The 14,115-nt window shown below is 49.7% G+C and overlaps 1 protein-coding gene across 2 annotated transcripts in view; it reads left to right on the top strand.

The window, feature by feature from the left end:
- Positions 1-5,034: 5,034 nt before the first annotated feature.
- Positions 5,035-14,115, top strand: part of NOC2L (NOC2 like nucleolar associated transcriptional repressor) — an 85,078-nt gene continuing 75,997 nt past the window's right edge. The window contains exons 1-5 of one of the 2 annotated variants that reach the window (XM_077837200.1): positions 5,035-5,072; positions 6,721-6,900; positions 9,321-9,498; positions 10,530-10,631; positions 13,018-13,135. In XM_077837200.1, coding sequence (XP_077693326.1) covers positions 5,053-5,072; positions 6,721-6,900; positions 9,321-9,498; positions 10,530-10,631; positions 13,018-13,135 — 598 coding nt within the window. In that variant the 5' untranslated portion in view covers positions 5,035-5,052. Of the gene's footprint in view, positions 5,073-6,720; positions 6,901-9,320; positions 9,499-10,529; positions 10,632-13,014; positions 13,136-14,115 lie in introns of both variants that reach the window. The other variant, XM_077837199.1, reaches the window with a different exon arrangement.

Raw genomic sequence — 14,115 nt, 5'->3', positions numbered from 1 at the left:
GGAATGTCACCCACCAACATCCATCGTCTCCATTCCATAGCCAGACGGGCAGAGATCCCAGGCAACCCACGAAATCCAAGTGGAGCAATTCAGCCACAACCGTATCTTTGCCCGGCAGCAACTGTTGATGCCCGGAGATGGTTTCTTGTGGAAGGCTCTAACCGCCACTCAAGGGCGGCTGGCAGATTATTTCTCATTGGAGAGGCATGATTGATCAAAGTGGGCCCCACAGGTTCTGCACTGGCCTTAACCTGCCAGAAAGGACACAGGTCTATTTTGCAAGTGGCTGACCGCCATACCTTCTGTCAACCCCACACCTTGGTGGGCAAGGCCATCCAGCAGATATCGTGCATTTCTTCCCTCCAGTCCCCTCAGGAACAGCCTGGGTCCCACCGACCTTATCTGAAAGCCGACAGCTCCTCAGAGAGGGGATGCTCTACTCGGTTACCGAGCTGAGGCAGTCTGGATGAATCAGACCACCCCTACTTGGGACTGGTTCGGCCAGTCTAGATGTCACACCTACTACAGTGACAGCGGGAGGCTCTCTCCACCTCAAAGGCAGCCACAGCAGGGGGGCAGGGAAACCCACTTTGGTGCAACTGAGCGGGCTTGGAGGGTCTCCCCGTAGCAGTACTCCTACCTTTGCTGTTTCAGCTGCATGGCAGGGTGGGGAATATCAAGACTAACAGGGTGCTCAGATTTCATCTCTCCCATTGCAGGGTTAATATGAATGGAATTGCAAGAACACCTAGAAGGCTGAAAACTTCCCCTCTGAGCCTCCGAATCTCATGAGGCTTCAGCTCAGAGTATTTTTTTAATGAGTTCTCTAAAAATGATGGAAAATAAAGTCCTATTTAGGACTGAGATGCTTAACTGTAGCAGCATAGAAAAAGGCACTGCGATCCTGACAGACAGCAACCAGAGACTGCTAAAGCAGATCAGCTATTTAAAACCCAGGACTTTTTAAAATAACTTGCCTAGATCAGCCATACACAGGGGAATAAAATGGATTTTAAACCCCAAAGCCTAAGTGTTAGGGTCCGGTTGGTAATAAGTAAGAGACACAAAAGGCAGGTTTAATGAGAACTTAATTTTGCATGTGTCCTTACAACATTTCACTGGACAAAAGGCATCATGTTACCTCAGGGCACTCCGTGTGTAATCCCAACCCTCTATCAACTTGCAAAGAAATTCACTAGCTTTATGGTGCGGAACTTACATGGTTTTGCTCTATCAGCCCTAGGGTAAAAAACAATCGTTTGAGAGGGACATCACACACACACCCACACACAGCAAATTCACTAGAGCCTCTCCTGCTAGCCAGGAGAAAGTGCCTGGTTCATCAGAAGCTATATATGGTCCTAATTTCTGCCCTGCTATGGGAAGGAGCGCTTCCCACTTCTACAATTCAGCAAAAAACAAAAACAAACAAACAAACCCACCAAATCCCACTTGGCACACAGCTCATTTTTGCAACGGGAATTGATGACAGTCGTAAGACAGGGCACAACTTCTCAAGGAGAAATTGCGACTCTCTATGCCCCCTTCAAAAAAAAAAACCCAACTCTTGTTACTAACAGAATATGAGGGGTAGAAACGCCTGGTAGGGGGAGAAGATGCTTTGGGTCCTTTTCCTTTGCATTCCCCGTTCCCTCCCGCATCGACTCTCCTTGCTCGGTCATACTTACAGATCTAGGTGCAGGGAGATGGCTCATCGCTAATCTCCAGCGCCCGGATCTCCTCGGAAGATGCTGGGTGCGTGTTTGCGCGCTGTCCCCCGCTGCTGATTCTTCAGGACCACCCAGCAGCGCCCCCCCTCCCTCGCTCCACGCTGGGCAATGGGAGGCAGCAGGTTTCCGATGGTCCTAGGGCCGCCAGCTCCCGATTCCTTTGTCCTGAGCCCCCCAAATTCTACAGGGCTGAAATTGACGCAAATGTAAACCAACCAGGTGCAGGCAAGACTTTTAAGGCCGCTCCGCCTCCTTCCCCAGTCTTCCCCAGCACGACACGTTTGCCCGCTCTTTCAAAACCACTGGCCCAGCAAAAGTCGTGATGCGGGTTCTGTACTGCCGGGGGCAGCTGTCAGCCTGCCCTGACCCACCCCACGGGGGCTGGGGGGAAGAGGCGGAAGCGGCCTCTAGTCATGGGAATTCCGCCTTAAAAAGCCGGTCTCCTGGATGCAGGGCGCAGTACTGCAGGCTTTTAGCCACTGCACCTGGAGTCGTGCGGGGACAGGGGGATTTTAAACTGCACTTGACCCCTCCCCACGGCTCCCCCCGGCCACCCCGAAAGCCTTTTGCAAACATGCAATATATTTAATATACACAGGCCTTAAAAGCCGGTGAGCCCCTCTTTGAATCGCGCCGGGTCTGAAAGCTGCAGCTCTCCGAAGGGAAGTCACCTGAAATAACCCCGCCAAGCCGCACGGGTTTAAATGCAGCAGAGACGTACGTTCGAGAACATGCACATTAGCAAGAAATCAGGGGCTGTCTGTCTGTCTGTCTGTCTGTCCGGCCGCCTCGCCCAACCAGAGCTCAGCCTTGCGGGCTCCCCACCAGCCCTTGCCTATCCCGCAACCGCAGCTGCTCCAGCAGCAGAGAAACAAAGGGCTGCAAAAGTGATTTATGGTCCGGCTCTGTTGCAAGGCAAGGCAAGATCATGGGGGCCTGGGAGGGAGGGGAACCAGAGCAGACGGGGGGATGCATTGCACTGTACCGCATCAGCCTGCAAAAGGAGTTAATCGCAGGACACCGGCTGCATGCATGATGGAGACAGAAGACCGCAGCAAGGATGTGTGGCTCTGCAGTGAGTCCACCTTCAATCTCCCTCCCCATTGTTCAGTGCTGCGCTCCCCAATGCCTCTCTCCCCCTCCGTGCAAAAAATAACAAAGACCCTTTCCCAGAGCACACTCACCCAAGTGAAACTTGTGGGGGGGGGAGGGGCTAGGAGCTAGCGCTGGCTTGGTCAGACAGGACGGTATCCTACTGGCTCAGCTCAGCCATAGTTGCACTCAGTTCGTGGGTTCAAATCCCCCCTTCGCCCTCCCCTCTGAGTGTGTCACAGAGGGGCTTCCTTTTCTCCCCAGTGCACCTTTCTAAGCTGTGTCTGGAGCAATAACAGCTCTTTCCGTGTAAAGTCGCCGCCTGCTCCTGAATTGCAACCTGTGGTATTTAGTAGGGCTGTGCGGTCTGGCTCTAGACCTTCCCTTTCATTGCTGGGTTGGAGACGTCGGTCAACGGTACTAAAAATCCTAATAGAAAAGTGGCACGTTCTTTAAAAAAAAAAATCCTCTAAAATAATTAGTAACAGGACTGGCAAGCTGGGAACAGGTTGGATGAGAGAGGTTCTTTTAACAAAGGGGTGAGATTTGAAAGTGTCCCATTGCCACAGACACACCACAACCCCCTTCACAAGGAGGGAAGTACTTTAAGAAAAACCCATAAAATTGATCCAAAATCATTGGAACCTTCCTCCGCAGGAATGCAGTTTTCTGTAAGGCCCCAAAGAGGATGGATTCCTGCAGAGCCCCGTTGAATCCAACAGACTTACATGCATAGCTGCCTAAAGGGATTCATTTGAGTAAGTTTTTGCAGTATTGCAATCTTTATGTGTAAAAAGAAAAGGAGTACTTGTGGCACCTTAGAGACTAATAAAATTGGTTAGTCTCTAAGGTGCCACAAGTACTCCTTTTCTTTTTGCGAATACAGACTAACACGGCTGTTACTCTAAAACCACTCTTTATGTGTGTGTGTCTGTAAATACAGAGAGAAATAGATGTTAGCATTATAAAATAGGTATGAGAGAGACATTTTAATAGTCAAGAACATGGGTTAAATATTAAACTATATGTGTTGTAGAAAATGTGAGATAGAGAATATTTTGGTATTAAATTATACACATTCAATCTTGAAACATGTTTGCTCTGAGCACTTTTTAAAAACTCACCTTCCTACCAAAACAAAACACTCCACTGAACACTGTTCTCCTCCTAGGTAGGGGGTAAGAGAGAGAAGGAACCACACGCGAGTGACAGTAGCTCAGTATGTAAGAACCTATGTAGAATAGATATCGCGATTGATACTCAGAGATATCATAGAGAGAGTTCTGTAAAGATTCAAGTCAACATTGCCAAAGTAATTTGTTACTCGGGTGCCCAACTTGAGGCACTTTAAAGGGGCTTGGTTTTCAGAAAGTGCTGAAAACCAGGCCCTTTGGAGGAGTTTCAGACTGGGCACCTATACACCCTAGATCACTAGTCACTTATGCACATCCAGCCTAGAGCACTATCACCTGATGTCTTTAAAAAGGAATGTGCTTCAAGGGTTGGTGTTTGCTGTTTCATACTGAAATCTCGGTCTCTATATCAGTAGAGAGACTCAGAGCTCAAAGAGCAAGCCTATCTCCAGTTTCAACCAGTGCTTGTTCTGTGGTGGAGAGGTCCATCAACGGCTATTAGCCAAGATGGTCAGGGAGGCAACCCCATGCTCTGGGTGTCCCTAAGTCTCTGAGGACAGGTCTACACTTAAAATACTCCACCTCCATGAGAGACTTATCGGGAGAAGCCTTCCCGTGGACATAGTGCTGTCTACACTCGGGTCAACTCACCTGCAGAGCTCAGTGGTGTGGATTTTTCACACGCCTGAGCGACACAGTTCTACTGACTTAATTTCCTAGTGTAGGCCTGGCCTGGCTGGCTGCCAGAAGCTGGGACTGGAGAGCAGAGAATGGGTCACTGGAAAAATTCCCTGTTCCGTTCATTCTCTCTAAAGCATCTGTCCCCGGCCGCTGTCAGAAGACAGGACACTGGGCTAGATGGAGCACGGATCTGACCCAGTATGGTCCTTCTGCTGTTCCTCTTGACTCAGTGCAGGTCCTTTAACCGAGAGCGAGCTCCCCCTCCTAGATCGTAATCAGCTGAGCCTGCGGAGGCAGCTGTTGTCATGCGCCCTCCCGCGTGGCGATTTTACACCCCCACCTTCGTGAACCAAGGAATCCACCCTCCCGGCCTCCCCCTCGGCCGCTGCATTGTGGGAGAGGCACGTTGCGGCGCCATGGCGGCTGGCGGCAGGAGGTGAGCGCGGCGCGCGGGCGGGCCCGCTGGGCTCGCGGCTGGAGGCGCGGGGCCCAGGGGTCGCTGGCACGTGCGCGGGGGCTGCCGCTTGCGCCGCGTCCGCTGCACGGGTCCGGGGTGGGCGGCTCACAACCGGCGCTAGGCATGAGCCAAGCGGTTGTTTAGGGCCCCGAGCAGCTGGTGGGGCGGGGGATTAATTATTAGTATGTGTTGGGGGGGCTTCCAAAATATTCCTCCTTAGACCCCCACCCCATGGGCTAGCACCCCCACTGGCGGGGGCGGGGGGGTTCTCTCCAGCTGCTCTAACCCCAAAGGAGTCTGCACAATGCACCAGCCAGGGACTCCCCTCTGGGGAGGGGTGGCCCACAAGGGAAAAGCTCCCCCCACAAGGGAACCCCCCCCGGCTGCCCCCTTAGGTGTATGGGAAAGGGGCTGTGTTGGGGGCGGGGGAGAGCGATCATTGCATTTATAGTTCCTAGCCAGGCTCTGGGCCAGGGAAGGGGTGTCTAGAGCTGGGGGGCCGGATGAAGCCCCCTAAGGGCCTAACTGCAAAACTCGGAGTTGGATGGGGACCATCCCTGCAGTTTGTGGGTGGTCTGAGCGGGATCCAGCTGAGTTTTGTGTAGCAGCGAGGAAGGTGTTTGGGGTGAAAGGAGCCATGCTTATAGCAGGCTTTATTTGGGGCCAGGGTCACTGAGAGCCTGGAGCTGGGGGCACCTCTTATGAATATTGCATACTGGCATCATTTATCATCAATTGTGATAGGGCCCTGGGGCACCAGTCACAGATCAGGGCCACGAACTGTACAAACACAGGGTTGGAAGCTTTAAATTTGTATCCAATCGCCTCTCTTCAAACCGGAATTTCTTAAGGTGATGGCCCCTGAAAAGTGAGCAGTGATTAGAAAGATATTGATCCCTTCTCATCCTTAACAAGTGATAGTATTTCTGCGTGTTATGCAAAACGGCACGGGCTGCAAAAGAGACTTGTGCCGTTAACTTTTGTTAAAGTGTGTGATTATAAACTAGTTATTAAGTCAACAGGCTGTTCATCTTGTAATTCCTCTTCCTGGTTGAAATAAAACGTGGGAAGCCTTTAAATTAAATAGCTTTTGGTGAGCTACAAAACAGAAAGCGGGTGGTCTTTGGTGTTGTAAGAGCTTCCTGCACTTTCTAAATGATTTCTGGGGTGTAAAGCACTGTGTTTTGTGTGTAACCCTGTACCTACTGGATCAGGTAAAGTCAGAAGTTATTACTATACTGTAGTTTCAACAAAAGGTGGTTTATTGGGAATGTTGGCTCTGCTACTGATCAGAAACACGCATCTCCTAGACTAAAAGGACCATACCTTTTCTTGGGTCAGATATTTTGCATCCCTTATGAATAGGCCAGGTGAAGCCTGTGGACCCACTTCATGAGTAAAATTTGGGATACTGAAATCTTACATTAACTATCGAGATGGCTGTTTTTCTCTGGTAAATACTTTGTATCATGCTGAGTACCTATTCTTTTTTGGTTGCGGGGTGGGAGTCGGGGATGGGCAGGAGTGCTGTATGGTATGAGTGTCAAAATCAGCTTGATTTAAAACCCTTAATCCTCTCCCCTTCCTCCCTCTTCCTACCTTGTTTCTCTTCTCCCTCTGGAATTAGAAAACTGGCAGAGCTGAGCGTTGATGAATTTTTAACTTCCGGATTTGAGTCAGAAGTTGATGGTGACTCAGAAGAGGAGACCTCAGAGCTTGTGGAAGAGCCTGCTAATCGGAAACAAAGCCAGAATGGCCTGGCAGGAGGAAAGAAGAAGGAGCCACTCAAAGTTAAAACTGCAGAAAAGTAAGTGTGGCTGCTTGTTGATTGGGGAAGTGTGAACAGTCCTTGAAGGTATAGATTCTTCCACTCCACTGACCCACCTTAAAAAGTGTTTCAGTTCTAAGCACATCATCTTAATAAAGCCGGAGATACTGGTGCTTTGTCCACAAAATGAAAACAATAATCCCTAGCTCTTATATAGCTCTTTTCATCTGTCGATCTCAAAGTGATTTACAGAAGAGGCCAGTAGCATTATCCCTATCGTACGGGTGGGCAAATTGAGGCACAGAGAGGTGTGACTTGCCCAGGGTCACGCAGCAGACCAGTGGCAAAGCCGAAAGCACTCAGCCCTGAAACCCTTTGCTCCAATTTACACAGAGCTTTATTTAATCCCTTCTAAAGCACTGTTCTTTGCGTTCGTCTACACTACAACAGTAATAGAATCCAGGGGCTCAGTTACAACATGCTTGAGCCCTGAACTGATTTTCCTAAATTGGTTTGTTCTAGCTATAAATGTGGACAGGATCTAGCCATGTTTTAAGCATATCCCCTAATTGGCTACATGTCCCAGGACTGTAGCCTGGCTGAGGGACACAGTAAAGTCCTGTTTATGGTACAAATCCAAACTGGATTAGGGAGCAACTGTTGTTGCTGGGCCCCCAGGCTTGGTGCTATGTGTAGAATTAATGGGCCTTTAAACTTGGTTGGAAAATCTGGTGTGAACTTTTGGCTGTTCTCACTGGCACCCTAGAACGTTGCCTCTCCGTTAACAGAATGTTAGGGTGTTGTAGAAATAGAGCTAGCTAAGATCAGATTGTTGTACTAATTTTTCACTGAAAAGTTGCTGGAATTTATTGGTTGAAGCGGTTTTTAAATGTCAACATTTCACAATTTGTTTTCCCCAAGACAACTTTAAAAAAAACGTTTTTCCCCTCTGGTGTTATCCGGACCGGTGATCTGCTAGGTCACTCCAATCCTTGACTCTGAGAGCCAGCCTTACCCTGCTCTGCTGTGAGAACCCCCACTCCTGGGCTGGTCACGCACAGCCTCTGGCATGTAAGCTGCTCCTTGGATTGTGCAACCGAATGACACCAGCCAATATCTCTGGTCCCAGACACAACCCTAGGAACCTCCATCTTGCAGTGTCCAGTTATACCCGCTGGACGCTGCAAGCTTATACGAGTTTGTCAATTTAACAAAGAAATTGATATGCACCAGGCTTGTTATCCCAAGGAAAGTCTCTGACACACTTCAAACCAAACGCACTGCTTCTGGTAGAATAAACAAACAGATTTATTAACTATAAAGATAGATTTTAAGTGGTTATAAGTCAAAGCACAAGAAGTCAGATTTGGTCAAATGAAATAAAAGCAAAACACATTCTAAGTGATCTTAACACTTTCCATGTCTTTACAAACTGAGATGCTTCTCACCACAGGCTGGCTGGTTGCTCTTCAGCCAGGCTCTCCCCTTTGATCAGCACTCTGGTCGCTTGCTGTGGTGTCTGTAGATGGAGGTGGGAGAGAGAGAGCGCGCACGGCAAATGTGTCTCCCTTTTATCATGTCCTTTTTTCCCTCTTGGCTTTGTCCCGTCTCCCCCCCCTCTTCAGATGAGCTTTACTTCATCACAGTTCCAAACTGACCAAAGGAAGGGGGTGACTCCCTGGAGAGTCTAACAGATTCTTTTGTTGCTGCCTAGCCCAGTATCCTTTGTTCCTGTGAGGCTGGGCTGGGTTTGTCCCATACCTGATGAGGTGTGAACTGCCTCTCTGTTCTTGGAGAGTTTTTGCCTGTGCTTGTTTAAGTCATGAGGATACGTTTTCAGCCTCATAACTATATACATGAAATTATAACCTGTAACATTACTGTAACAATTACTATAACATCACTATAACAACCATGCTCAGTGCATCACGAGCCTTCTGAAGACGCCCAACATGACAAACTTTGCATTGGATACCACACAATCATTTTATAAAGATGAACCTGGGGGGGGGTGTAGGGTGTTCCCCCGAGGTACAGAGTGTTGCACCTGGTTTGTATTATAAGGTGATATGATCTTCTGGCCTGTCTTTGCCAAGTTTCCAAAGTGATGTGTTCCCTTGCAGATTCCAAGGGCAGCTTTTTTTTTTTTTTTGCTTTCCTATGGAATTTAGAAGGACCTTTCTGAACAAAGGATGTCAGCAAAAGATGTGAATGAAAACTTATTTTACCAACTCAAAGGGGTTTTCTCTCAAAGCAAGCAGTGAAAGATTCCCAGAATCCTGTGCACCGTGGCCCTGATTCAGGAAAGCCAGCCTTATTTAGGACAGCATTTAAGCATATGCATTTTAGAGTCTGGGCTTTTATGAACAGCTTAGATTGGTTTGCTTGTACAACTCCTAACGTACTTTCCGCTCTGAATAAATAACCAGATCTTAATTCTTCTGATCCCCCTCCATCAGGAACATGAAGAAAGGAAAGGCAACTGAGCACAAAGACCAGCTCTCGCGGCTGAAGGAACGTGATCCTGAATTTTATAAGTTCTTGCAAGAAAATGACCGCTCCCTGCTGAACTTTGATGACTCGGACGACTCTGACGAGGAGGAGAAGGGGCTGCACACGCTGCCTGAAATGCTCGAGGTACTGGGTTCTGGAGGATGGAGGAGTATCTTAGGCATCTTTAAAATAGGTTACCTTCATGGCATAACCATTGCTTGTGAGTTTCAGTGCAACGGCTGAATTTGCTTCTGGTGTGTGATGGTACAGAGCAGTAAGGAAATGTCTCCTCAAAGGTCTGCAGGCAGTTAGGGCTGGTGGCCTGGAAACCAGTTGTTGATTTAAATAATAATAGTGCAATAATCTAGTATTTCCAGCAGCCACTCTCCTCCCCTTGAGCCTTGCAGCATCCCTGTGAGGTGATAGGGTATTGTTCTACATGGAGACACTGACATCTGGCAATGGTCCTCCTCTTCCACATTCCCTGGGCTTTCTGCACTTTCCCACCCGCACACTTGGGAGAGTCTCCCATGTGCAGAGCACCCTTACTCTCCTCCAAGTCGCTCCAGACGGCCCCCTTCTTCCTATTATTTATTATTTTATTTCCATAGATCTTAGGGGCCCTCATTGTGGGTCAGGACCCCACTGTGCTAGGCGCTGTAAATTTCTGCACACACTCTGGTATTTGAACTGCTGTCCTGTATGTCACATGTGCCTGTGTAAGGCTGTGAGCTCTTTCTGGGGGTGACGTCTGTTTGCGGTCGTAGAGGGCTTTGTTCTTACTGCCTCTGAGTCGTATGCGTTGCTAGTGACAGAGCCAGGAGGAGAATCCACTGCCTCCAAGGTCTGGGCTACGCTTCATGTAGGGTGACGTAGCCACCGCACGCGGGGGTGTGGATTTTTCATGCCTAACGCCTGGTGTGGATGCATCTAGGTCCTGGGAGAGGCAGAGTTCCTACAGTGGCAGACACACCCCTTTGGTCACTGCAGTCTGCACCTATGCTACTGACTTACAGCGTCACAGCTACAGTAGGCCCACAGTGTAGACGTGGCCTGACCTCCTGTCAGCTGCTCTAGCCACTTGATTTTCCTTTCAAGGGGCAGTGGTGGGCGGGGGAAACAGAGACTGATCTGCAAACCCAGCGCCACCCTGTCAATGTCTCTGGCCGTTGTAGGAAGCAAGTGACGAGGAGGAGGAGGAAACGGTCAAGCGGAAGAAAGCTGACTTTATCACCGTGACCTTGAAGATGGTGGAACAATGGAAACAGGCTGCAGAGGTGAGAGATGAGCCCGCTGTTTTGTAAGTGGGGGGAGAGTTTTGGCTCGATTGAAAGGCCTCCCCCACAGCACAATGCTGAGATCCTTGCTTTTTAAAAACATATGGACACTAGGCACCAGGGAGATGGCCCAGCCACTGGGCCTGCCAGCTGGGGGGCGAAGTGGGTGAAATGTCTTTGCCTTGCTGCCTCTTGGTCTGTGTTTGGTTCCTGTCACTGCTAGTTAAAAGCACAAATGTTATTCTCAAGCCTGCTCTCCGCACAGTCTTTGTACAGTACAGCGATGTCCTGTTTTATTGAAATAGTTAAAACTGGTACAACCTCCCTACAGATGCAGTTAGACCAGTATCGCTTATGCCTCTTCCCATAGGGAATAGTTATACAAATCTGAGGCAACTTTATGCCAATATGGGGCAGACAGGGAGGTTGTACTGCTTTAATTGCATAGCATAGTTAGTGCAGGGCAATTATTGTGTGTAGACGAGCCCTAAGTAACTGCCTGATTGTATTATTTGCTCCCTTCTATCACACCACTGCATGGTCTCCTGTTTGTCCTTGTAAGGGGTTGTTTGTGCTCACCACTGTGGCACCTCCTGCTGGTTACTCTGGGAATTAGCTGTGTCCATCAGCAGGGCACCCTCCTCTTGTGGTGTCTCACTCTCTTACTGCTTCTCCAGCATCTCCGCTGTCTGTGGGGACCTGCGTCGCTCCCGGACCATGGCGTCCTCTTCAGCACACGGCACTCCATCTGTGCCCCAGCCCGTTGTCTCCCCCCTTCCCGGGGAACTGGCAGTCCTTCGCCCGGCCTCTTGCCGGTGTGGTGAACTGCAGTCCTTTGGCTGGCCACTTCCTTCTGCGGCCAGTGGGGCAAAATGCGGGGGCCCAGGCCCGCCCGCTACTCTGGGCCCTGACCCAGGGACCTTATAACTGGCAGCTGCTCACTGCGTCGCCTTCCCCTCTGCAGCTACCTGCTTTCCTTGGGCCACTTCCCTGTAGCCCCAGAACCTACTCGGCCCCTGTATCAAGGCCTCCCTCTGGGAGCCAGCCAGGCTGGAGTTCCACTTGCCCCCCTGACCCTCCTCAGCACTGCTGTGTCCCGGGCACACCTCTCTAAAGGCAGCCAGTCCTTCTCCCTCAAGCTCCAGGGAGAGTCTGAGCTGCTCCTCTGCTCTGCGGGCTCTTCTTATAGGGCCCAGCCTGGCCCTGATTGGCTGCTTCTAACTCTTCCTCTGATTGGCTGGGTTCTGCACAGCCACTCCAAGGGCTGCTATTAACCCTTTGCCAGCCAGTGAGGAGCAGCTGCCCCGTCACAGTCCTCTTAATTTAGGGCCCAATCCCACATGCGCTGATGTACGTGAGTGACTTGACTTGAATGCGTGGAGGTTGCAGCATGTGACGGAGAGCCAGCCGGCCCAGTCCCCTGGGTCTGTGCCCAGGTGGCTAGCCCATGCTGCCTGTGTCGCTGTGTCCACACTGCTATATTTAGTATGCTGGCTCAAGCTGAGCTAGTGTGTGTCTGTGTTCCCAGGCTGGGAGGCTCGCTCCCAGCTCTAGTGTGTAGACATACCCACAGAGTCCCATTGATTGTATGCTTTTGGGACAGGCTTCTCTCTGACTCTGAATGTCTTCTGTGTAGTATAAAGGTCCCCCTTGATAGTTTTCCTCCCCCAGGCTGTGGCTGCAATCCCCAGAAATCTGGAATCCTGATCTACTTGTTTTTTGGATCATCTGGTTTAGAATCTGTGGCTGAAGGGCTGTTGGAGCCCATGTTCGGAGAGGCTAATGGTCTCCTGTGGTTCGGCGTGTACCTCCAGGGCAAAGCTGTGTGTATCAGGTGTGAGAGAGAGCAAATTTGGTGCTCGTCCACCTCGGCAGCGTCTTCTCACCCAGAAACCTGTACACAGAACAGCATGATAGAATGAGCACGCTGAGCAAGACGGTTCTGCCAACCGTGTAACATGTGGATGAGGCATCTGGCTTGTTTAGCTGTGACACTGGCCCCTGCAGGGTTACTGGCTTGACCGGGGGTCTCAGCTTCAGTTTGCAGGCTATGTTAAGAGGCCAGCGCGACTCCAGCGTTTCACATGAGGCCACGGAAGCGAGTGAAGTTGCACATCTGGTCTTCACTCCCCAGGTTTCCTCTGAAGCACTCTGCCTCCTGCATGTCCTGCAGATTTTTTTAATAGCGTTTAGAACACTGTGTAATGTGCCTCAGTCTCCCCAGTTGTATAAACGGGATACTCATTCTTTCCTGCTTCTGTGAAGCACTTTGAGCTCTATTGATGAAAAGCGCATAATGAGGGATGATTGTTAATGAAGGAATATAGCTGCCTCCATTTTCCTCTCCCTTTATTGCTGACCTTTCTTTATTCCTCTCTCCCAGAAGCAACTAACACCGAGGCTCTTCCATGAGATCGCTCAGGCCTTTAAAGCATCTGTGGCAACTACCAAAGGAGATGACGGTGGGGCCGACCCCAGCAAATTCAAAGTCACCGACAGTGCCGGTGAGAGCTTTTGTTCCGGCTAGAGGCTGTCTAGACTTATTTCATAGGGGGCAGGTGGTGTGGAATAAGGGCCTGGGGACAAGGTGTGTGGCAATTCAAGGCCTATCAGGAGAAAATAAAATCAGTGGAAATGAAAATGATCTTCATCCTAGTTCCATGCATATCTTGTGGCTTTCAGTTTAACAGCATAACTCCTCCAGATGACGAAGGTTCTACGCGGGGACAGCCCCACCTTGTATAGTGCCCGTTCTGGAAGGGGGTCCTGAAGCAGCAGGATTTCAGCTAATATTGTTCGGGCGGACCTGAGACAGCACTGAGGGATGTCGGCAAAAGTAGCCTTATCTAACAGCCCCATTTGCTGCTATGGGGATGACCATGTCTCACCTAAAATTGTGACTTAGCGTCAACTGCTGATTCTTTCCTCGCTGCATTAATTTTATTTATTTGAAGTATGAAAGAATTGTCCCAACTCACGTGCATCTGTCCCCCGGAAATTTAGTTGCTGCCTACTTTTTGAGAAATGTGGGTGCTGGAAAAGCTTCTTAGTGCACCCTGCTTAGAATCAGCCCTGGATCGTTGCTGCATTTCAGAATCGATTGAGGGTGTTCTCTCTCCACTCCGTAGTGCCCATGTGGAACACTACAGCCGCTCAATGTGGCTTCCCTTCAAGACAATCCTTCGTTTTCTAATTCAGTAAATGACATAGTAACAAGGTGCTATCTGATGACATTGCTTTAAAAAAACACCACCAAAACACGTAATTCCTGGTTTCTTGCCTCTTATTATTCTTTGTAGTACCTAGCAGCTCCAATCATGACCAGGGCCCCCCGTGTGTTAGATGCTGTGCCAACCCAGAGCGAAGAGAGGGACCTCATGCGCAAGGGGTCCTTGTCCAAAGAGCTTACAATCTAAGGAATCTTACTCTTCAGGAAGGAATTCCTGAGTGGGAGTGGGTGGAGAGAGAGGAGACTGATTTGTGC

The sequence above is a fragment of the Eretmochelys imbricata genome, chromosome 18 (assembly GCF_965152235.1).
Source record: "Eretmochelys imbricata isolate rEreImb1 chromosome 18, rEreImb1.hap1, whole genome shotgun sequence".
NCBI classification, from domain to species: Eukaryota; Metazoa; Chordata; order Testudines; family Cheloniidae; genus Eretmochelys; species Eretmochelys imbricata.
Note: the sequence above shows the minus strand (reverse complement) of the source record. Positions and strands in the feature narration are given on the sequence as shown.